The sequence below is a fragment of the Equus caballus genome, chromosome 21 (genome assembly GCF_041296265.1).
Source record: "Equus caballus isolate H_3958 breed thoroughbred chromosome 21, TB-T2T, whole genome shotgun sequence".
NCBI classification, from domain to species: Eukaryota; Metazoa; Chordata; class Mammalia; order Perissodactyla; family Equidae; genus Equus; species Equus caballus.
The window spans coordinates 38133640-38157914 of NC_091704.1; the positions used below are offsets into that span (position 1 = coordinate 38133640).

Sequence of the window (24275 nt, forward strand, 5' to 3'; positions counted from 1 at the left end):
TTCTCTTTATCACCTAGTTACTTTATGAAGGTATGAAACGACATTGATTCTGGAACAGAATGAATGTCATGGGCAATATCGTGGAGCGATTACCATTACTGAGTGTTCCTGTCCCCCAACTAATACCACTACTTCGCGGTGGTTCCATTGCCAATATATTTTGCCACTTTGCTGCTGAGAATGTCTCTTACTAGGTTAGTATCTAGAGTGGATAATAAATTTCATGTAACAGTAGTTGTGAGATGCACAGAATCATCAGTGAACCCTTCTCACCAGAGTTCCTGGGTTGTAAGGAAACTTAGAAGCAGGGAGATACAAATAACTCTGAACTTCTGGTCCCCCACCAAAGCTAAGTATTATGGTTTCTCTATCTGAGGAGGAGAGGCGGCACAGTCTAATATAAGGCCATAATTGTCCTCCTTTGGATTCTCCCAAATAGTATTTTAGTGATTTCTTCGAGCTTGAATTTCTATTTTCTGGGGTGGTTGGCAATCCTTATCCTGTGGATTCCCTATACTGAGAATTATAGGGCCCCTTTCTTCTTTCAACAGTCTTATATTTGGCACCTACCACATATCAAGGTCAGAAGACACAGTGGGGAACGGCCAGATGGAGCCCTTTCTCTCAGAGCACGTGGACTAGCAAAAATCCTAGACTCAGGATCGACTTCCCTGCTCAGGCAAGGCCCCTTCCCCACCTCACTGGTGTCTAACCCCCAACTACCTAGTTTTAGGTTTAGTTAGGAAGAATTGTCTCAATAACAGTCTCTTAAAAAGTTAAGATAGTTTTGAATAGAGATGACAATATTGGGTATTTACAAATCGGATATTTAGAATATTTGCAAATTTACAAATTCTGGGTCACGTATTCTGCTCCAACTTGTAATGCAGGCGCACTTGGCTGCTCTGGAAACCAGAAAACGTTGAGATTGAATTCAAATCAAGTATTTCAGAAATCTCACAGGTGAAGCCCAGCTCCTGGTTGCTGGGCAACCTGACCGCCTCTCCAGCAGGGACCAACTTGCCTCCCACACTTGACCATCTCTCCCCAGCGGTGGGACGCGGAGGCCTCATTGGCCCCCATCTCCACTCACTGGGTTCCAATTGGTCGGAGAATCTCTCACTCCGTTCCCGTTGGCTCCCGTCGTCTCTCGCCGCTCTGTCATTGGCAGGCCGGCTCTCGGGCCACCCCACGTCACTCTCTCACCCCACTACCTTGGCCCTCCGACTTTATCCCCGCCCCTTCCCCCGCCCTTCCAGCCACGAGGGACAGCCCTCGCGAGTGCCCGCCTCTACTTTGCTTCGGATTGGTAGAAGCCGGGCTGGGGGGCGGGCTCTGCCGGGCTATTCTGCCGGCCGCGATTGGCTGCTGGAGCCACTGTCCCGCCTCCCGCCGACTCCCGGCTGTGCCGGAGTCGGGTGGGTCGGCGGCTATAAAGCTGTTGGCGGAGGTGGGGCTCTGCGTACTGCCTCTTCGCGGCTCGCTCCCCTTTCCTGGTCACCGCACGGTCACGTTTGGGTGAGTGCCCTGCGCGGAGGTGGGGAACTGGGCTGCCGAGGCGTCGCGGGCGGGGTGGAGGCCGGGCGGAGGCGGTCACCTTGACCAGGCCCGGAGAAGCCCCGGCTCCGTCCGGGTCAGGGCGGAGGCATAGACCTGGCTTGGGAGCATGGGGCGCCGAGAGCCGGCGCCGTGCGGGGCCTCCCCTGCCAGGGACCTGGGGCCGACAGCGGCGGGTGTGAGGAGGGCCCGAGGACACTGTGTGGGCAGGCCAGTCACGGAGGGGAGAAGGCGAAAGGGCGTTGAGAGCTAGGGTTCTAATGACATAGTCGTCCAGGAGCTGGAGGTGCTAGGGAGGTGGCTGTTGCCACCGGGAGGGGATTGGAGTGGGGGGTGCATCAGGAAAGGACGAGAAAGGAGCTGGGCTGCCAGGGCGTTCCCGGAGCCTCGGGTTAAGGGTGGACACCGAAGGATGGGGAATATCACGCTTACATGGAGACTTGTAGGGTGGCAGGGGGTGTGTCCTCCTGCTGCCGTAGATCAAAAGTTGATGGGAGGAATGGGAGTGGTCAGCATTACTTTTCTTCCGTAACTCAGATGCAAGAAAGCTTCACAACCGTGATTTAACCTGGCTGAGTACTTGGGCTCTGGACTGGTTCGGTCTGCGCTTGCTTCACATATCACAGATTCCTGCCTCCTGCCTTCCTCCCTCCCTGTTTTTATGCCCATTTTAAAAAACAGATTTCCTCAGTGTTCTGAAGTCCTGTACTTCCCTCCTGCTAATAGCTTCGGGGACAGCCTGACCTGATATGAGATGTAATGGGCAAGCACCCATAGGGCCTTCACACTCAGTAGGTTTAGGGTTAAACCAAGGACATTTCAAAACCAAGTATATGGAGTCTTTGAAAACATGTGTCCTGCCTTGACCAGTGGTGGAGAAAAGACTACTCTGACCCACCCTGGAGGAGGAATTTGGACAACAAGTAATGTGAGGTTGTCCCTGCTTGTCATGCTTGCCCTGTGGCCTTGGCCTTAGGGCGGCCCTGGCCCTTTCGCTGCAGCAGCAGCGCTTTCCCTCCTGCTGATGCTCTTGCCAACCTGCTGCAGTAGGATGAGTTCTTGCGGCTGCTGAGTAACTTTTCCTCTGTTTCAGGGATGAAGCATGAAAAACAATGGCAAGATAAGTGACAAAATTAAGACAAATGGAAGTGTTCGTACAGTTAACAGATTTTTTTCTTCTCAGATGGAGTTTGGACTTCTTTTGCACAGATTCTGTTAGAAGGCAGATTGAAAGTCCTCAACATGTATCTGTGCCGAATGGTTCCTTGCAGCTTGAGACATCTAAGCAGTCTGTGTTCTTTCTTTGATCAAAACTTTATTTTTTTAAATTTCAGTTATTTTTGTGTGGATAAGGAGGGAGGGAGAGCATATCTTAGGGGAGAGGAGAAAGACTTCTTTGTGTCTACCCTTTATAGATCGCTCTTGCCTAAGTTTGTAAGTTTGCCCCATATTCACTTCTAGTTTAGCCAGTAAACCCAGTGCCTAGAAAGTCTTTCTGATGGGGAGAATTAGATGGGTATTATGTTTGGGGCCCTACAAGACCACGTCGTCTGTTGGGTTAATTCTGGGCCTTGCTTTTGGTTTGTGTTTATTTTCTTTTTAAATAATCCTGCAGAGTGCTTTTACATCTTGTTTCTCCTAACTGTGGGATTGATTTGAGATTTTTGACTGAGATTTTAGATAGCTTTTCTCACAGGAAATGCAAAACCCTGATGTTGATGTAAGGTGTGTTTCCTGGGTACCCTAGAATTTAAAACCATAATCCAGTGGAACTGAATGTGGGGAGATGCGTTTGGCTTTGTGGATGGAGGAGCTCGATGGGCTGTATATCAGAATCTCTATTTAGTTTCATTTGGAAAGGAATATAGTCTTATAAGTTTATGTTGGATTACTAAAAACCCTAATATCCTAGAAGGGTATGATAATTTTATATTTCTCTAGAAGGTAGTATAGATTTAAAAGGTTGAGAAACATGTTAGCCAGTCTAATGGGAGGGTGCTAGTACTCAGGTCAGTTCTTAATAATGTGTTCATCCTAAAGCTTGGCACTAGGGGCTGCTCACTTTGTTCTCTCTGAGCTGAGTGTAGTTGGAGCTGTAGAGGAGAAGCTAACCTTTCAAAGTTCACAGTCTTCATCATTGCAGGGTGTATGGTTGGGGAGAGGTGCATGTGCGAATGATCGTAAGACCAACAAATGTGCTCTTCTGATTTCATTTGGATTCCATATGTTTTTCAGGTTAGGATCTGAGAACAATTGAAACCTACCCTTTGCTTTGAACAGCGGTAGTAGAAAGCCAGTTTTCTTAAACTTCTAGGCACACTTTGGTGCTGCACCTTGTCTTAAAAGTGATAGCAAAAAGAACTTGACTAATGAGGGCTACTTCAAGTACTTAAATCTGAAAGATTTGTCCTCTAATTGTTCTAACTCCAAATTCAGCCCCTTAAGAAATGGCAGTTGAGTGCCCCTTTACTCCAGGGTCCCAAAGGGATTTCAAAAGAAAATACAGCTCCTCTCTCAACAGGGGTCTAGGAGTCCAGCGTGGACAAGCAGGCTGCCCATAACTAGTTTTCCATAGAGAGTAGACTGTGAAGACATAGGTGCTGTGGGAGTGCAGGGCCCTGATTAGAAAGCTCGAGGAAACATCCTTGGGAGAGGTAGCTTAGAACAAGGCCTTGAAATATGAATAGAATCTCTGATAAGCAGACCAGTAACTCGAGGGGAGGCAGGGATGTTCATATTTTTTCCTTAGAGAACTAGACCAGAGTGTACAGGCATGAGCAAGTCTTTCTTTGTTTTTGTTTTTTTTTTTTAAAGATTGGCACCTGAGCTAACAACTGTTGCCAATCTTTTTTTTTTTCTGCTTTTTCTCCCCAAATTCCCCCAGTACATAGTTGTGTATTTTAGTTGTGGGTCCTTCTAGTTGTGGCATGTGGGATGCCGCCTCACCATGGCCTGATGAGCGGTGCTATGTCTGCGCCCAGGATCCAAACCGGCAAAACCCTGGGCTGCTGAAGCGGAGCATGTGAACTTAACCACTCAGCCACTGGGCCGGCCCCAAGGCTTTCTTTTTTTATTATTATTACTTTATTGAGGTCATATTGGTTTATAACAGTGTGAGATTTCAGGTGTACGTTAGTACTTATCAGTATTCTGTATAGACTGCATCATGCTCACCACCAATAGTCTAATTTTTATCTGTCACCATATATATGTGGTGGGCAAGGCTTTCTTAATCGTAGTTTTGCTTGCTTCCTCCTAAGGAGGAAAGGTTGCCAGCTCATTCTCAATTTCCTGGATTTCTCGCCTGTAACAGTGAAAAAGATCAGCAGGTAACTGCTCATAGTTTATCACAGTACCAAAATGTGTACTGGATGAACTTCAACCACTTGTTTGAATCAAGGCTAAGGAGGAAGCCAGACTTCAGAACACTGAATAAACCCCAGAAGAAAGTATCATTTCAGGAACCTGGTTGGGCCTAGGCAGTCTCATCATTCTTCAGTTTTAATCTTTGCCAAACTCACGAAGTGCCTATGGTCTGGCCCTGGAGTCTCCAGATGTGGTTTGTGGTGACCTGCCCAGCAGCTGGTGCTTCGTTAACTGCTTCCTGACCAGAGTTGCTTCCCCCTATCTCTTGCCTTGAAAAGACCTTCTGTTAGAAATAAGCTGACCTGCTTGAGGCTTTCGCAGTGCTTGAGGCTTTCACAGTGCTGTTTTAGTCAGAATAGCAATGAACCCTTCTAGCTGTTGCTGAGGAGAGGGAAGCCTGGTCCCTTTCTGACGGACTCTTCTACACAGTGGTGTTTGCTGCCTCCATTTCCTTCCCTGGTCTCCAGGCCCCTCTTTCTCCTGAGTTTAAGTAGCGCAGCAGTCCTCTGGGAGTCCTCTTTGTCCTTCTGTTTCTTTCTTTGCTCAGTGCTGCTCTCCCTCATCTTCTGCCTCTTCTTTTTCCTCTTCCCTCTCCCTCTCCCTCTCCCTCTGCTTTTCTCTCTCTCTCCCTTCCTCCTGCCTCCCCCTCTCTCTCCCTCCCCAGCTAACCTCCCACCCCCCAGCTAACCTCCCTCCCCCCAGCTAACCTCCCTCCCTCCCCAGTTAACCTCCCTCCCTCCCCAGCTAACCTCCCTCCCTCCCCAGCTAACCTCCCTCCCTCCCCAGCTAACCTCCCTCCCCCCCAGCTAACCTCCCTCCCCCCCAGCTAACCTCCCACCCCCCCAGCTAACCTCCCTCCCTCCCCAGCTAACCTCCCTCCCTCCCCAGCTAACCTCCCTCCCCCCCAGCTAACCTCCCTCCCTCCCCCCCAGCTAACCTCCCTCCCTCCCCAGCTAACCTCCCACCCCCCAGCTAACCTCCCTCCCCCCCAGCTAACCTCCCACCCCCCAGCTAACCTCCCTCCCCCCCAGCTAACCTCCCACCCCCCAGCTAACCTCCCTCCCTCCCCAGCTAACCTCCCTCCCTCCCCAGCTAACCTCCCTCCCCAATTTAAAATAATCAGAATTCAAAGAGGGAATACCAGCAGTTCAGGGGAAATTTCCCTTGATCCAAATAGTGTCAAATGCAAATCCATACATGGCTTCAAGAAGAAATATTACTAAATTATTTAAATAGTCTCAACGCAGAAAGGGAATTATTTTTTTCCCCCCGCCAGTGAGAACTGGTCCCTGGGCTCTGCTTAATTTGCAGATTGCAAAAGCATAATTTGAGATAATAACAATAAATAGGTTATTTTCTCAAAATATATATATAATTCTGTAATCAAAGAGGTTTATTAGAATGTAGTAGTCTTATATTTTCCTATGAAACTCAGGATTTGTTTATTTTTGCGGGGAGGAAGGTAAACTTAATGAAATAATAAAAGGAACTAAGGCAGTAAAGAGCCCTTAAATGATGTAATCATGTAGAGGTAAAGCTTTACTAAATAGCATCTGAATGTAGTCTCTGCTTAATCAGGCAAGGGCAGGTGCTAAATTTGCCAGTAGAGAGCAAGGGAAATTGTGTTTGTGTTAAACATAAGGACTGTCCTCTCAAGTAACAATCCTTCAAAACAGATGAACTGAAGGAAATGCCCGAAGTCATCTTCCCATTTTATTTCCACATAATTTAAATGATGATAAAGCTTAAGGCTCCTTTCTCTTGATATCTCAAATGCTTGTCTTTTTAATACAAGCAGCAAGGGGGAAATCACTTCTATAAGATTAGGGAGGGTGAAGATGGCCATGTTGAAAAACAGGAGAATAAGATTAAATCAATGAAGGTAACTAAGTTTGCTAGAAAGATATGTATTTTGTTTGAAAAAGATTGAGAACTAGGATAATAGTCCGTGTACTGGTGCTTTATATTATAAAGTGTTATTCACATATTTTATCTTTTCAGCAATCTTTCACAGTGAGCCAGAGGGCAGGTATTAGCTCCATTTTACAGATGAGAAAGTTGAGGCTCAAAGAGGCACAAATTGTTGTTAAAGCCATAAGCTGTTACATGCAGAGCAAAATCTTGAATGTGCAAGTCTCTTTACTCCAGAAATTTCTAGTCTAGTAAACTTATTTATATTTCTTTCCCTCAATTCTTGAAACCTCAGATTTAGTAAAGAAGACTACAACTCTCCCAGCATTATACTTGGTTTAAGGCCTGAATCAGTGATATGAATTTGTCAGTTCATTGCCAGGACTGAACTTACTACTGTAAGAGCTAACAAAATAAGGGGGAAAAAGTTTTATAAGCTTTAAGTACCATTTATTTCTAAGCAAAGTCAAATTCTGTTTTACGTAATGTAATTGGACGAGGAAATGTTTATTTTATAAACTCACTTGGAATTGGAGTCATATTATTTGAATTTGTGTGGTGACTTGCGACTTTAAAAGAAGTTCTTATTTGAAATTCCCAGTGGCTGAAGAAGGAAACAGAGTGACAGACCTGGAGACTGCAGTTCTTTATCCCTCACACAGGTATGGCATCCTGTCATGCTGCTACAGGACAGTGGTCCTCTCTGATGGAAGGGGGAAATTTAATTGTTATCCTAGAGCAAAGAACACATTCTTAGAACCCTTTACAGGGCTATACCTTATCTTTAAGTATTAGTTAATGCCAGAATGCTTCAGGAGGCTGTCTGATTTTGTGTTTATTAGGCTAATGTTTAAAATCTAGAAACTGGTTTTAAAAAATTAGTGTTCACTCATAAGAGACAAAAGTCTGGATAATAAAACGTAACCACATAAACTGCTTAATCAGGCACAGTCACAGGTAAGCATACATACCTATAGTGCTTTTTAAATTATAGCTTCAAAAGATACCTATCTGGGCTATGGATAAATGTTTATGTGAGATTGGACAGTAGTGATTACAAATATGTTTGAACCAATAATCTAATTTTTGCAGCCATCCTTTCTTTTTTTTTTTTTTTTGCTTTTTCTCCCCAAATTCCCCCAGTACATAGTTGTATATTATAGTTGTGGGTCCTTCTAGTTGTGGCACTTGGGATGCCACCTCAACATGGCCTGATGAGCGGTGCCATGTCTGTGCCCAGGATCCGAACCAGTGAAACCCTGGGCCGCTGAAGTGGAGCACGCAAACTTAACCACTTGGCCACAGGGCCAGCCCCAACTGCCAACCTTTCTTGAAAGTATTGCCATGGAGCTCCTCTCTTATGATTCTGTGTTTGATTTTGTTTTGTTTTTTTGGTGAGGAAGAGTGACCCTGAGCTAACATCTGTGGCAATCTTCCTCTATTTTGTATGTGGGTTGCTGCCACAATGTGGCTTTGATGAGTGGTGTAGGTCCACACCTGGGATCTGAACCTGTGAGCCCTGGACCGCCAAAGTGGAGAGCACTGAACTTAACCCCTACGCCACTGGGCCAGCCCTTATGATTCTGCTTTGTGTGTGTGCTTCAGTATTATTTCCCACAGTTGTTACTGATTTCAGATTAGAAGACTAGTAGGATTTCGTTTATTCAACATTCAGCTTCTACCTTATGCCAAGTAGGGGGCTGGGTAGCAGGGATACAAAGGTGAACAAGGCACAATTCCTGCTTTCCAGAAACTCCTTGTCTAGTGCAGAGGCTGACCCTAAACAATGGGAGGAAACTTGGAGTAGTTTTCAGTAGCATCTTGACTAAGGTCAGATGTGCATTTTAGAAAGATTAGCCTAGGACAGGGGAGGGAGTGGAGGTAGAGAGCTCACTTAAGAGGCTGACGTCAGGGTCCTGGGGGCTGATGCCCAAGTCCCTCCCTTACCCAGCCAGAAGAGCCAGGTCAGGTCTGCCCTTGCATCAGCATCCTCAGCTGCCTTTTTTTCCTTTTCCAATTCTGCTTCGTTCACAGATTTTAAAGATTCTCAGAGGATCTGTTGGTCCCTTTTGTGTCCTCTTGGGCAGGAAGCACTCTGAAAGTATTAACAAGGCACCTTGCTTTGCCCACTCTGGAAACAGGACCTGTGGCTCCTTTTGTCCACCAGAGGGGGTGAGCCTTCACTTCAGGACAAAAGACTTGAGTCTTCTGTTGGTGCTTTCTTGTTGGAAGAGAGTTTTAGAAGGTTTACAGAGTTCTGTGGTGAAAATGTACTTTTTCCCTCCTTTTAAAGGAGAAATTTAAAAATAAAATTTACATATTTTATTATAAATACAGAATGCCCATTATCCTACTTAGACTTTTTATTGTGAATATAATGCTCTGAAAACTAATGAAGTACCTTCTTCTCAGCAAAAGATTAAAAAGATAAAAAAGATTAAAAAAAGATTAAAAATACGCAGGTAATTTTTTTTAACTGTCATATTTTTAAACTGTATTCTAATTTTTTTGTGATATTTAGAATAATGAATTAACCAGAATACCCTGTTCTCTATGCGGTTAACACCATAATGTGAACGTCTCGGATCTTTAGCTGGCCTTGCTTTTTTTTCTTTTTCTAATTTATATCTGGCCTACTTCAGAGAGCGTTTGAGAGGACAACATAAGAGCATACATTTAATAAGATAATTAAAAATAGGGTTACAGACCAGAAACCATATCAAGACTTCTTGTTGTTTGAAATGCCATGGAAGCAATTACTTCCCTGTAGTTTTTCCTCTTTCCCTACTTAATTTCATTCTCACTCAACTTCAAGCAAAAGCTAAATATTTCAAGTTAGATGGCTTTTTAGCAAGAATGTAATGAAACACCTTGGCTGTCAAAAACCCTCAGCAAATGAACAGTACTGACTGAGTTAAACAATGTAAAATTTTTTTCCACACCAAGATCAGAGTCATGATTCACTTTCAACTTGATGCATGTGGGTTTAGTTAAGCTACTTTTTTTTTTCCCCAAATGAAGCAAGTCACTTATTAGTCTCTAGGAGGTTTAAGAATAATAGAGTTATACCTTATTTTGTAAGTACCATAATACAAGAACTGCTCAGAGCTAGTCAGATTATGGTAAATATGGATTAATTCTGGAATTGAAGCCTTGCATTATGGCTTTTCATAAACTGGTTTATACTTTCAGAAGATTATATATACTTGTCCATTTTATTTCCAAAAGCATTACAAGCCGTTGGGCCAGGAGGGAAAATGATACCATCCTCAGCATGTTTGGAGCAGTTTGAAGAGTTAAAAGAGTCTAAAGGGTAGCCTCGTGGGAAAGGCTGGGAGGGTGGTTAGTCCTACTGCCTCTCCTTTGGTAGCTTAGAGGGTGGCATATAGGAGGAGTTCCTGCCTATGAGTACATAGACTGGTCTGTTGTTTTTTTTTTAACACTAGTTGTAGAGCTCTTCTGTGGACTATGCAGAGGACTTAATTTTTTTCACTATAAACTTAGAATCTGCCTAGTGACATACTAGATAGTCCGTTTATGTCTTTATTTCAACTTCAGTGCAGCAAAGTAGGCATCAGGTTTAGATGATCCTAAAATGGCCAGCTTTGCGTGGGAGGGGGCACGGGAGAAGAGTGGAGAGGTGCTTCTCCCTTCACTCGGTGCATCTGACAGTGAGCCTGTCAAGTCATAAAACAGGTGAGGCTGGAAATCTGGGAGTCGGCCTAAATACTTGCTTTTCCTAAGGTCTACTCACTCCCGAGTTTTTGCTGTTTCCATATCTTTTGAGGCTGCTCCTTCCTCACCCCTCATGTAGTAATTGCTGTAGTTCATGCCCTGTGTCTTATCTGGACTGCTGTTATCAGCTTCCTAACTCAGATCCGTTCTCCACACAGCACCAGTGACTGTAACATGAAGCAGTGACTCTCGAGCGTTTTTGACTGACTCTTAGTAAGAAATACACTGTATATTCCAACTCAGTAGTTGTATGAATAATTGAAACAAATGCTTCATGAAAAAATTCTCGTATTCATATGAGCCATGCAATCTGATATTTTCTGTTCTTTTTCATTTAAAAAAATGTTGTTTGCCATCCACTAAATTGATTCCAGAGTTGGAAAAACACTCATCTGAACACTGATATGATCACGCTACTCCTGTTCCAAACTCTCCGATGGCTTCTTATTGTCTTCACAGTAGAGTTGAAGCTTCCTACCATTAGCACCAGGTCTTGGAAGTTCTGATGTGCTGACGTCAGGAAGCTTCAACTTTATCATGAGGACAAGAAGCAGCCATCACAGTTCTGACTCACCTGATTCACTCACTGGGCCTCACCTTTCACTTCAATAACTTAATAAAGCTCTTTATGCTTCCTTGTAGCATCCCTTTGTTTATGCTGTCCACCCTGTTGAAAATCTTCTACCACTGTCTGCTTCTGGTGAGCTTTACTGATGACTCCTGCTCCTTCCTAGGACTCGGGTCAGGCACCAGGAACTCAGAAGCCTTTCTTACTCCTTCTCCTGCCACGAGGCTAGGTCAGGAATTTCTCCAGAACACAGTTTGCCTGTCTCTGGTTTCACCTGTTTATTATTGTGTGTTTGTACCTTACTATCCCACAAGACAGTTCATATTTGAGAGGGCAAGGATTATCTCCTATTAAACTCATCCCAGATGTTTGGCTTATAACATGTAGTCAGTGTTTGGATGTATGAAAAAAATATGAATAAGATTTTTATATTTAGAAGGAAGACTCAAATGGTATTCCTTAAGACCTTTAACTTAAGATTTTGTGATTATATTTTGAGGGGCTTATTTAAGGTTTTAATATACTCATAACTTGATGCCCTTTGGAGTAAGGGTAGATTTCCTGATTTAAAGTCAGCCTTTCTGTTTTAGATATTCTCTCCAGATTTCTATAATTAACCCACTGTGGCAATGGTCTCTAATTTCAGTATACCTAATACTATACTAGAGTTTGCAGAGTGGTGGAGGACAAATGACATAAATACAGGACTCAACTTTTCATTTTAGGAGTCAAATTACTGGTGAGTTGGCAAATGCTATAGATTAGTGAACCCGTTTCACCCAGGTAACTCTCATAAGCCAGGTACCTTTAGGTCAACGAAGAGCTGAAATTCTGCTCCCTAAGCAGCACCATCCAATTATGTGATGCCTAGAAAAGAAATTGAGTTGTAGAAGTTTAAATATGGAGAGAAATCTTTCTCTAAAATTGAGGGGCTGTGCCACTCTTCAAAGCCTGACAGCGACATTTTTTGTGACTCCTGTGCTGGCTGGGTTCTGGTTAGACTGCCGATGGAAATACTCAGGTGAGATTAGAAGAGGGGAAGAAGTAGCTATCTTGGTTTTGTCAGTGGCAGCGGCAGCAATGGGAGTGTGGGCCACACTCCTCCCAGCTCAGCAGCAGAGGTGCTGCGCTGGTGGCTCCAGCAGCCCCAGTGAGAGTGTAGGCTCAGGAGATCTGAAGAACCACCTTTCCCCTTTGGCTCCTCACTCCTGGCCAATAAGTTTATAACCATTTCCCTGTATGAAATTCCCCTCTGTTTGAAATATCCAGAATAACCTCTCTTTTCCTGATTAATACAACGTCTAAAGAAATAGAGGCGCTAATATGTTATCTGGCTTGCCCATGGGCACATAGCAGTGGCCTGGAGTGGCTAGCACATTTTTGTTCATATTGGTAAATAAATCTAGGCACTACTGAAAGTCTTTGCAGTGTGGCAACAGTCCAGCATTTTAGTGTCTTTTTTTAAAAAGAAGGGGTGGTTTGGGGCTGGCCAGGTGGCGCAGCAGTTAAGTGTGCACGTTCCGCTTTGGCAGCCCAGGGGTCGCTGGTTTAGATCCCGGGTGCGGACATGGCACCACTTGGCAAAGCCATGCTATGGCAGGCGTCCCACATATAAAGTAGGGGAAGATGGGCACGGATGTTAGCTCAGGGCCAGTCTTCCTCAGCAAAAAGGGGAGGATTGACAGCAGATGTTAGTTCAGGGCTAATCTTCCTCAAAATAAATAAATAAATAAATAAATAAAATGTAGTGACTTCCTTAAAAAAAAAAAAAAAAGGAGTGATTTTAAGAAGTGTTATTTAAGAGTTAGTTGCCATACAAATAATATGTGGATTACCAGTTTTCAAATTTGAATCAGAGTTTGTCTTTTCCCCTGAATTAGAAACTAAGTGCTATCTTGTGGTTTTGTGATCATTTATCGGGTATACACAAGCTGTAGAAAGTATAGAATATTGGCATTTGACCCTGTGATGAGTCCTGGAACTGTCTTTGCTACAATTTTATTTTATTTATTTTATTTTATTTTTTTAAAGATTTTACTTTTTCCTTTTTCTCCCCAAAGGCCCCCAGTACACAGTTGTATATTCTTCGTTGTGAGTCCTTCTAGTTGTGGCATGTGGGGCGCTGCCTCAGCGTGGTTTGATGAACGTGCCATGTCCGCGCCCAGGATTCGAACCAACGAAACACTAGGCCGCCTGCAGCAGAGCGCGCAAACTTAACCACTCAGCCACGGGGCCAGCCCCCTACAATTTTAATCATTTGGGTTCTCGGGGGGCGGGGTGAGGGGGCAGGATGCTCTAGAAGGCTAGGATTATAGGAGCGAGGCCTTATATGGATTGCCTTGGTGGACGTAATTACTGTGTGTTTTCTGCTTGCTAGGATTATTTAGATGAATAATGAATGTAATATTGTTTGATATAATAATTTTTAAAGTCCCATAAACTCGGTAGCTGTGAATAATCAATATATCTGTGATTAATGAATGAGTGACTAATTTGAACTCTTCTGGGTGGCCAGGAATAGATCAAGTACTTGAATTCTGATTTGTCAGCCACACTACTAAATTGCCATTGTATTTTATCTTATAGTTCTTTACAACATAGAAGAATCTTGAGTTTTCTTTGCCTCTAAGAATCATGTTTTAAATCTAAAGTTGTCTAATTTTGAATAAAATGTGTTTCTAAAAGACCATAATTTTAAATAATAATATTCTGTTCATACTGTACTTGCTACTTCCACATATTTAAAATTGGCTGCCCAGGGGCCGGCCTGGTGGCACAGTGGTTAAGTTTGCACGTTCCACTGTGGCAGCCCAGGGTTCACTGGTTCGGATCCTGGGTGCGGACATGGCACCGCTTGGCAAGCCATAATCTGGTAGGCGTCCCACATATAAAGTAGAGGAAGATGGGCATGGATGTTAGCTCAGGGCCAGTCTTCCTCAGCAAAAAAGGGGAGGCTTGGCAGCAAATGTTAGTTCAGGGCTAATCTTCCTCAAAAAAAAAATGAAATAAAATGTCAAAATTTAAATAGATAAATAAATAAATAAAAATTGACTGCCCAGAGTAAAATATACTAAACTTAGAAACTAAGCTAATGTTTCAGGTGATACTTGGACTCTTAATGTCTGTTTCTCAAGTTTGAATATGAAAATCTGCAACTTATAACCTAAAACAGTATTTTTTTCTTTCTAAAGCTCTTTCACCATGCCTGGGTCACTTCCTTTGAATGCAGAAGCCTGCTGGCCAAAAGATGTGGGAATTGTTGCCCTTGAGATCTATTTTCCTTCTCAATATGTTGATCAAGCAGAGTTGGAAAAATACGATGGTGTAGATGCTGGAAAGTATACTATTGGCTTGGGCCAGGCCAAGATGGGCTTCTGCACAGATAGAGAAGATATCAACTCTCTTTGCTTGACTGTGGTTCAGAATCTTATGGAGAGAAATAGCCTTTCCTATGATTGCATTGGGCGGCTAGAAGTTGGAACAGAGACAATCATCGACAAATCAAAATCAGTGAAGACTAATTTGATGCAGCTCTTTGAGGAGTCTGGGAATACCGATATAGAAGGAATAGACACAACTAATGCATGCTATGGAGGCACAGCTGCTGTCTTCAATGCTGTTAACTGGATTGAGTCCAGCTCTTGGGATGGTATGTTACATGCCCCTATTACAAAGAAACTCTCCTTGAGGATGAATAGCCCCAAATGACCTTTTAATTAATGCCATATGCAAACTTTTACCAGTTATGCTTGTTTGAATTTATTCAGAAAGACAGCTATGACTTGCAACTTATCTGAATTATAAATTGGTTATTTTTGTCATGTAGGACAAAATTATCAAAATTTAGTCAGAACATTTCTTTCTTTACCAAAGATGGGGAAAGCAAATTCTGGGGAAAATATAACACTTTAGTTTACGTCTATGGTATTTAAAGTGTCGATCTCCTTTTTGGATACTAACAGAAAATATTTTTCAGGACGGTATGCCCTGGTAGTTACAGGAGATATTGCTGTATATGCCACAGGAAATGCTAGACCTACAGGTGGTGTCGGAGCTGTTGCTCTGCTAATTGGGCCAAATGCTCCGTTAATTTTTGACCGAGGTGAGTGCTTGGAAAAGCATTTTATTTTTTTATTAGCACAGTACGCTGAGAAATTTGAAAATAGAAGTAGAAGCTAGCACTTACTGAGTGTACATTAAATGCAGGCAGTACCTGCTATGTGCTTTCTATGTGTTAGCATATTTAGCCTTCTTAGCAATTATATGAGATAAGTGATGCCATCCCTCACATTTTACAGAAAAGTGAAATGGGTTTAAGTAGGGTTTAATTAATAACTGGAAGGAATAACTTGCCCATAATCACACAGTCAGTGGCAAGTTTAATCTGTTTTCAGTTCAGTGGAGCTATTGTGATCTCCCAGTTAGATTTATGAAGCTTGCATAAAATGCTGTATATCAAAGGAGACTTAGGCCGTAGATACTGTTAGATTTCATTTCAATTACATAATGCTTGCACCTTGTGATTTCTATTCTGCAAGTGGTGAGAGTTGAATAGTTATGAAAGGTCCACAGATAAAGCAATATGCTTACTAACATACAAACATCGAGAAGCAGAAATACATGGACATCCTCCTTTTTGGTTCTCCTAGGACTTCGTGGGACACATATGCAACATGCCTATGACTTTTACAAGCCTGATATGCTTTCTGAATATCCTATAGTAGATGGAAAACTCTCCATACAGTGCTACCTCAGTGCATTAGACCGCTGCTATTCTGTCTACCGCAAAAAGATCCGTGCCCAGTGGCAGAAAGGTAGGTTTTATCCATTTTCCTTGGTTTTGGTATCTGTTGAGGACAGTGTAATGAGCTGGGTGTCTTCAGTGACAAACAGCTTTGTGGGCATCCTTCGTTAGTGTCCTGTAACCGTTTCTTCCTCACTCACCAAAGAGCATTTTCCCATAGTTTCTGGGAATATATAGTTTAGGAAAAGAGGTAGGCTTCGGAAGTGAGGTATAGCTCTGCAAAGATACTTACCTTGACCGAACCGTAGTAAGACATCAGAATAGGGTAAAGGAAAGTGACTTGAATTTTATTCATCTTTTGAGAGAGGTATTTTCACGAGGTTTTAATTTGCAACTGTGATCCAGAGAAAACTGTAATAACAAGAAATTGCTGAAGTGATCCCCCCCCCAGTAGTCTGTTTGCACTTGAGCTGGGAATTCATACTGGCTTTTTTAGTGTTGTCATTAATCTCCACCTGCAAGCCTGAAGAAGTTCTTGAGATGCTGAAAAGGAATAGTATTTGAATTAATGCTGTTACAACACACAGTATCATATAAAGTATGCTTTTTTCATAGTCCAGCTTTGCTTTATAGAGGTGTGAGAGAGGATTAAAAAATAATATTCAGTAACAGATGTTAAGAAACATTGTAGGTCTGGCTAAGAACCATTGTTACAGTATGTAAAATGTCATGCTGTTTAACAGTATGGTGATTTTCTAACTTTTTATTAGGACCCGCAGTAAGAAGCATGCTTTACATTGTATATGTATGCTAAACTCAAATGAAGCACGCTTTACATTGTATATGTATGCTAAACTCAAATGAAAGTGTCGTGAAATTACTTTCCCATGCTGCAAGTTAGGCAGTCTGCTATTTTCTGTTCTATTCTGTTTTATTTAAAAAGTACTCTAATTTAGTAAGATAAAAAATTACTGGCCATGACCTATTGAATTGATTACACAACCCATGAATGGGTTGTGACTCTTCAGTTTGAAAAACAGTGATGTAATAGTGTACATTGTTCTATCTCTGGATGTCTTTTTGATATGCATTTTAAACCAGAGAGATATTTCATTATATTTTGGTTTCTGTTTAAAGATATAAAAACATTCTAGGCCTGTTCTAAAATCAAACTTCAAAAGTTTTAGTGGGTTATATATATATATATATATATATATATATATATATATATATACTTTTTTTTAAGATTGGCACCTAAGCCACCAACTGTTGCCAATCTCCTTTTCTTTTTTTTTCCTGCTTTTTCTCCCCAAGTCCCCCCAATACATAGTTGTATATTTTAGTTGTGGGTCCTTCTAGTTGTGGTATGTGGGACCCCACCTCAGCGTGGCCTGATGAGCGGTGCCATGCCTGCGCCCAGGATCCAAACCAGCAAAATCCTGGGCCGCTGAAGCAGAGCGTGGGAACTTAACCACTCAGCCACGGGGCCGGCCCCTTTAGTGGCTTATATTAATTTCATAATTTTTTTGGATTTCTCTTTCAGAGGGAAAAGATAAAGATTTTACCTTGAATGATTTTGGCTTCATGATCTTTCACTCACCCTATTGTAAACTGGTTCAGAAATCTCTAGCTCGGATGTTGCTGAATGACTTTCTTAATGACCAGAACAGAGATAAAAATAGTATCTATAGTGGCCTGGAAGCCTTTGGGTAAGAGGAGTTGTGATTTTTTTTTTCCTTCTGTAAGAGAGCATTTTTATATCTGCTAAACTATTATTGGTACAGACCTGAAAAAGTTAGAGTCAAAGGATCTTAGATGTTGTCTACTCTAACCTATTTATGTCATTGATTAAGAAACTGAGTCTCAGAGAAGTGATAGCTTACCTACATGAATTCTTTAGTCATTTTTGCTGAGATTTTCTGCTTTCCTCCTTTTAGCCTCCTTCCCATTGTCACCACGATACTGTAGCCCCACAGGTGCCTATATTTACTACAACAGCCTCTTTCTCCCTGCCTCCCTGTAGCCCCTCTCGCCCATGTCTGTCCTGCACACTACCTCTGTTGAAGTCTGCTTTCATCCTCCTGCCACGTTTTTCCCACTTTTAAGGATCCCTAGCATGCTATGCCTGTTCAACTCATTCTGTTTCTTCTTGCCTGTGTCCCGTCTGCATCTGATAAAATTCTACTCAACTTTTAAGAGGCTCCTGTAACAGCATGACTTTTCTAACTAAACAGACACTATTGTGGCCTTGAAGTAGTAGTGTATTCTGTTTGGTGACAACAAAGCTTTAGTAGGTGTATTAAACCAATAGAATCAAGGTGTCTTACCCTGATTATAAAAAACTTTGAGAAAAAGGACCATTTGTGTATGATGTTATGTCTTCTATAGCAATTAGCATGCTGTTGTTTGGTTTTTTAATAAACAGGAAAACAGAATCATACACACAGGTTAAAATATTAGTTAGGTCCACTATCTGATATAATAAAAATGTAGTCTTTGGACACTGTAAAATTGTCTTTTTTATAAATCTTCCAGGGATGTGAAATTAGAAGATACCTACTTTGATAGAGATGTGGAAAAGGCATTTGTGAAGGCTAGTTCTGAACTCTTTAATCAGAAAACAAAGGCATCTTTGCTTGTATCAAATCAAAATGGAAATATGTACACATCTTCCGTGTATGGTTCCCTCGCTTCTGTTCTAGCACAGTGAGTATAAATTTCAGTGGTTTAACTCCCCTCATTTGGGGATGTTAGATTTCTACAGCCGCGTCTGGTGTCGGGCATGTTGGTAGCAAGTCAAAGAATATTTTATGTCCAGGCTCTCTAACCTATTGTCCATTGACTTGAAGGATATATGGGGTGAGACCACAGTTATCCAGAATATTTAATTTCATGTTGGCTTTCCTAGTTCTCAGAGTCTCACTATTCTTGACCTGCAGTTGACCCATCTCTCCCTGGTTGACAAAGGAGCTTATTTTATGGCATAATACCTTTCATAAGCCCCATCATTCTCAAGGAGATGAAATGCTTGTTTTCAGCCTCCTTGCTGTACTAGTAAAGCTTTAGGTTGGGTCTCTAAGGCTAGAGGATGAATTTTTATTGCAACTTATGGCTTTCTACACATTGTAGTTTTGGATCAGTGAAACTTGTTAATAGCTTTTCCTCCCCTTCATAGGTACTCACCTCAGCAGCTGGCAGGAAAGAGGATTGGCGTGTTCTCTTATGGTTCTGGTTTGGCTGCCACCCTTTACTCCCTTAAAGTTACACAAGATGCCACACCAGGTAAATGCTGAGTCTTTCAACAAGAATGTATTGAGAACCTTCTGTGGTAAGGTCGATTCAGCTGCTGAAGCGAGCACTTGAATCTGTCCCATAGATCATTATAGCATTTTAATCCTCTTTACTTCTTTCAACATAGCCGGATCTTTTATTCTCTACTCTAAAAATCTACCTCAGCTGGGTAAAGGACAGGGCTATATCTGAGACAGAATGTCTTCTTTTCTTCATTCCAAGTCAGAAAAAATATATAACCAGCTTAAAAATTTTTTGTATGGCATAATGTTTGACTTTTCCTTCTTTGGCAAGTAACTTTATCTTTTGTGTCATTTTTTAAGTATATGTAGCCAGGGGATGTAGGTAAGGAAAGGGAACTATATCTGTTTAATGCAGGCAGCTTTTGAGTCTGAGCATATGAGTGAATAATACCAAATCATTTCTTGTTGGTTTGTTTTTATACTAAGTTCTAATTTTTATGGGTTTATGGTCTTGGCCATATTCAAGGAAACTTTTGTATCTTCCCTGAGCAGGAAGGAGCAAAACATGGAGAAAAACTGGTGGAAGACTTGTCATTATGTTAACACTGTGTCCTAGATTAACTATAGACAAATTAGTTACAGTTTGAAATCCCACCCATTGCCTAACTTGACAAATGTTTAGTCAGAGGCTGTAGGAAGCTCTGCCAAATAGGCACACCTTTAGCTTTTAACTGAACAGCAGCCAGCAGTTCTACAAGAAATGAAAAATTGTTTCTGCCATTTGGCAACATTGTGTTCGGGCTTTTGGGCATGCTATTTTTAGTCTTTTGATATTGGAATTATTTACTATTTTAGGGTCTGCTCTTGATAAAATAACAGCAAGTTTATGTGATCTTAAATCAAGGCTTGACTCAAGAACTTGTGTGGCACCAGATGTTTTTGCTGAAAACATGAAACTCAGAGAGGACACTCATCACTTGGGTAAAAATATTAAACTGTGTTTAAACATATACACGCAGAATGTTTAATATAACGTGAAACATGTTATGTAGAAGATAAGGATATCTAGGCTCTCTTCAGTACTAATCTGATGTAGGTGAGAAATGTAGGAAAATATGCAACTTCTTTTCTCTAGTTTTATTATCAGATGAATTATATGTCATAACTGATGTTTCATATTCTCTGCCTCTCCTTTAGTCAACTATATTCCTCAGAGTTCCGTCGATTCACTCTTTGAAGGAACGTGGTACTTAGTGAGAGTGGATGAAAAGCACAGAAGAACGTATGCTCGGCGCCCCTCTCCAAATGACGACACTTTGGATGAAGGAGTAGGGCTTGTGCACTCGAGCACAGCTGCTGAGGTAGGTCGAGCTCATTGTGTTGGTCTTGGGCTTTGGCAGGGTGAGAAATTTCCATCACCAGATCTCAGGACTAAGGGGACCTAACAGATTTAGCCACTTAAAGGAGTATCAATAAAACAGAGTAGTTCAGACAAGGGATTGGATTCTGGCTGTGTCATTTTCTAGTTGTAGGGAGTGCTTTGCACTTAGATTATTAGCATTTTAAAAGTGCACAGTAAATACTAGGTTTTATTAATAATAGCAGCATGTGAGGAAGACTGATTAGAGAGAAGGCTCATTTGTGGAAATGTCTGGGGAGAGATGAAGTAGGCACAGGGTGTTGAGCCCCTTATGTCTCTTCTCTCCGGCCATTGTCAGAACTATCCTCAAATTGTCAAGATGTGACAATAATAGCAATGATTTGAATTCCTGTTATATGCTAGGCACTTTATTTACGTTTTCTAATTTAATCAATCCCTATAAAAACCACCTTGAGGTAGATATCCCCATTTTAGAAGTGAGGCTGCAAGAGGTTAAATCACTTGCCCAGGATCATAGCCATGCTTCAAGGTCTTTATAACCTTGAAGTTATTTATTTTGTCTGTTCATCACAAATTTGGTGAATGTGTAGTCTTCCTTCTTGCTATGGTACTAATTAGGTAGCAGGTCAAGCCACTGGTGTTGAGTTGAGAATGCCAGACGTAGCAAGTAAAATACTGTGTGTGGTGGATCTCTGGCCTTCCTCACTCTCTTTCTATATGAGTAAAGAATGGCTATTTCGTTCCTCCATGAAAAGTTATATGGAAGATAAATGTAGCATAAACGTCTCCAAAGTTGTCCTTTATCAGTTTTTCTATTGGAATTTTAATTAGCACCATGACTTTTTTAAAAAAATATGAGACAACACCATTTTTCCTTTGATTTTAGCATATTCCAAGTCCTGCTAAGAAAGTGCCAAGGCTCCCTGCCACAGCAGCAGAACCAGACGCAGCTGTCCTCAGTAACGGGAAGCATTAAGACACTTGTGTGAGGTGGAAGACTTCAATGTGGGTTGGGGCGGGTGGGATGTATATGGGAACGGTTGGGGGAATGGGATGTCTTGGAACAATTTTAAAGGATTACATGTTGCTTAAATTTTTATGTGACTGACATGGAGCCTAGAAAACTATCGTGTTCTTGGGAAAGTCTCTTTGCTCAATTTGCTAACATGCTTCCTGTTGTGGTCTAGCCAACGCTTACTGTACTCGAATGATGTCAAGGGCTCTGTAAACTTCATACCTCTGGCCATTCGTATGCATGAAGTTTAGTTTTTAAATGTACTATGATGAATCGTGTGCTTCTGGCGAAGAGAGCAGAGGTACTAGTCTCCAATTTTAATTTTTTTAAACATGTAAGAATTTTATACTTTGAACAAACAAGATTACTGAAAGTACCTGTGGTTTTTGAAAAAAGTTTCTAGTTTAGGGAATGTGGTCTTAAAATATGATATGCACAAACCTTGTTTGAAAATGGCAAGACAAACATGCTCTTTTTCTAAAACTTAAAAATCCTGAAGAGGAAGAAGAGTTGGGATGGTGACACTGGTTCTGGAAACTGGAATGTCACTTTAAGTCCAGGCCAGCAGTGACAAGTTACTGTAATGACCTCTGTGAACAGAGCGGTGCCAGCATTGGGCAGACATCCGGTACAGACAGCGTGGTACATTCGGGAGCCGTGGGAGCAGCTGTGGGGCTGCTCCCAAATGCATTCCAGGTGGATGGCGCTGAGCAACATTGACATGTTTTTGGAGATGTGTATGAGGAAGTCGATTGTTGCAATCCTTCTTTGCACCTTATTTTGAAGAATAAATAAAACATTTTTCTGGCTGCCTTTTAAACATTTAAAATAAAAAGGAAAGATGGGGCAGGGCATTGTTAAGCTAATTCTGATGCTTCAGTGTTATAAACTCAAAGACTGACAGCCTGAATTCATGGTGTAAGTATTCTTTTCCTGTTTTGTTTTTTTTTCCCCATATCTGTTCAATGAAAATAAAAAGGTACAACCAAGTTTTTATATAAAATGACCAGCCAAAAAGAGTATTCCACTTCAGGGTGTGGAAGTAGGATTTTTTTAAAGCATTTTCTCCGACTTTCACCCTTAAAAAAACAACAAAAACTATCACATGGGATGAATAAGAATACTGGTTAGACAGTTTTGTAGATCTCTTTGGTGCTGAACTATGACATGAGCCTTATAGACTGTAAAATAGAGATAGTTGGAACTAATGTACAGAACTAAATTTTTTAAACTTTATTTGCTGTTAAATTCTGTGAAGTTTCAGTTATCTAAAAAAACTTATTCCAATATGAAATGTAATGTTTCGAATTGCAAGGTAATATGTAATGTAGTGTTTGTAAAATACTCTTGTCTAATATTAACTAGTGGTATTTTGATTTGTACAGTCATAATTTGTTAAAATTACTTCATTTTAACATCCACTGATGTAGATTAATAATGTAAGTTCAGATTTAAAGATTGATGGGGAAATGGTGCATGTAATACTTTTGCAAGTATTGGGAGTTTGGTATGATTTGAAAAGAGTAATTTAACTTTTGGGTGTCAGGAAATGGGTATTCTCAAAGTCCATTGCCAGCAGTGGGCAGGCCTGGCATTATTGGCACAGAGCATTAACTGTGCACCTTATTAACTGTGAGGTCAATAACTTTGAATAAAGTTTTAGAGAAATATTTCAGATATTTGAGTATTCTTTTTCCCTCCTGAACTAAGAGTTAAGGCAAGAAATCAGCTAATATGCTATTTTTAAATATGAGCATTCATTTCAATTCATTCATTCACCATTCCACAAACATTTTAAAACCTGATATAAGCAAGGCACTCTGCTTAAGTCAGAAATAAAGATTTCTAAGATACATAGTCTTGCCTTCAAGGAGCTACTTGTCTAGTATGAAGGAATTTATACTGATAATTCTTTATTCTTACACTTCAAACCAAGAAATTAACTCCCGAATTGGGTGGTAAGTATGTATAAACTTTGCTGTAAACATTTATGAAGAGAGTTAACTGTTTTTTCCTAAAAACAACCTAAAATTAAGAGTTGGCAGTTAAAGATTAAAAGCAAATTTTATTGCCAATATCAAACTGCCTACTCCCAGCTAGAGCCTCCAGCCTAAGGGTCACATGCTGCTGGCGCCCGGGCTTCTGCAGAGGGGGTTTTTGCCTTGGCAATAATATTGTGCTAGATCATCTGCAAGAGCCCTGTCAACTCTCAGGATTGTATGAATTAGGGATAAACCAGATTATTTTCTAACACTGATCCATGTTTTATCATGTCATGTCTAGATTCAATACTTAGTAATAATTTCTCTTATTTTCTGGGCCAGTCTCCTATCCCTCTGGCTCATTTAGAAAATGAGGCCAGTCCAATGTTTTCTAAAGTCACATCTGCAAATTGCAGGATCCTAATTCATATGGCTTTAAGAGTTCTGTTCTTCTCCTTCTCCTGTCTAGAATTTGTGCTTTCTCTATTTGTGCACCTAACTTTTTTTTTCACCTTCTGGGTTTTTGTTTATTTTTATGAACACTGAGTAAATTTAACACTAGATGGAACTCAAACAGATACAGGTGTCTTTTGATCTTTTGGTCCTTCTGTGACTTAGTTGAAACACTTCCTGTCTTGTCTGCTGTTTGAAATGTCCTGAAAGAAACACTAAAGTGGAATGGATAGAAAAGGAATGGAACAGGATCTTTAAGTAATTTAGAGGGGCCTCCTGGTGGCGCAGCAGTTAAGTTTGCACGTTCCG

At 41.3% G+C, this 24275-nt stretch overlaps 1 protein-coding gene across 8 annotated transcripts in view; it reads left to right on the forward strand.

Annotated features, from left to right (window-relative positions):
* HMGCS1 (3-hydroxy-3-methylglutaryl-CoA synthase 1) overlaps positions 1-23201 on the forward strand; it is a 36089-nt gene extending 12888 nt beyond the window's left edge. Inside the window, exons 1-13 of one of the 8 annotated variants that reach the window (XM_070246317.1) lie at positions 1382-1518; positions 7436-7496; positions 8869-9006; positions 11212-11366; positions 14329-14786; positions 15114-15239; positions 15787-15951; positions 17425-17590; positions 18417-18587; positions 19057-19163; positions 19991-20116; positions 20333-20496; positions 21403-23201. In XM_070246317.1, coding sequence (XP_070102418.1) covers positions 14339-14786; positions 15114-15239; positions 15787-15951; positions 17425-17590; positions 18417-18587; positions 19057-19163; positions 19991-20116; positions 20333-20496; positions 21403-21492 — 1563 coding nt within the window. In that variant the 5' untranslated portion in view covers positions 1382-1518; positions 7436-7496; positions 8869-9006; positions 11212-11366; positions 14329-14338 and the 3' untranslated portion in view covers positions 21493-23201. Of the gene's footprint in view, positions 1-1257; positions 1519-7435; positions 7497-8868; positions 9007-11211; positions 11367-13197; positions 14787-15113; positions 15240-15786; positions 15952-17424; positions 17591-18416; positions 18588-19056; positions 19164-19990; positions 20117-20332; positions 20497-21402 lie in introns of those variants that run through there. The other 7 variants (XM_023625687.2, XM_023625686.2, XM_001498346.7 and 4 more) reach the window with 7 other exon arrangements.
* Positions 23202-24275: the final 1074 nt, after the last annotated feature.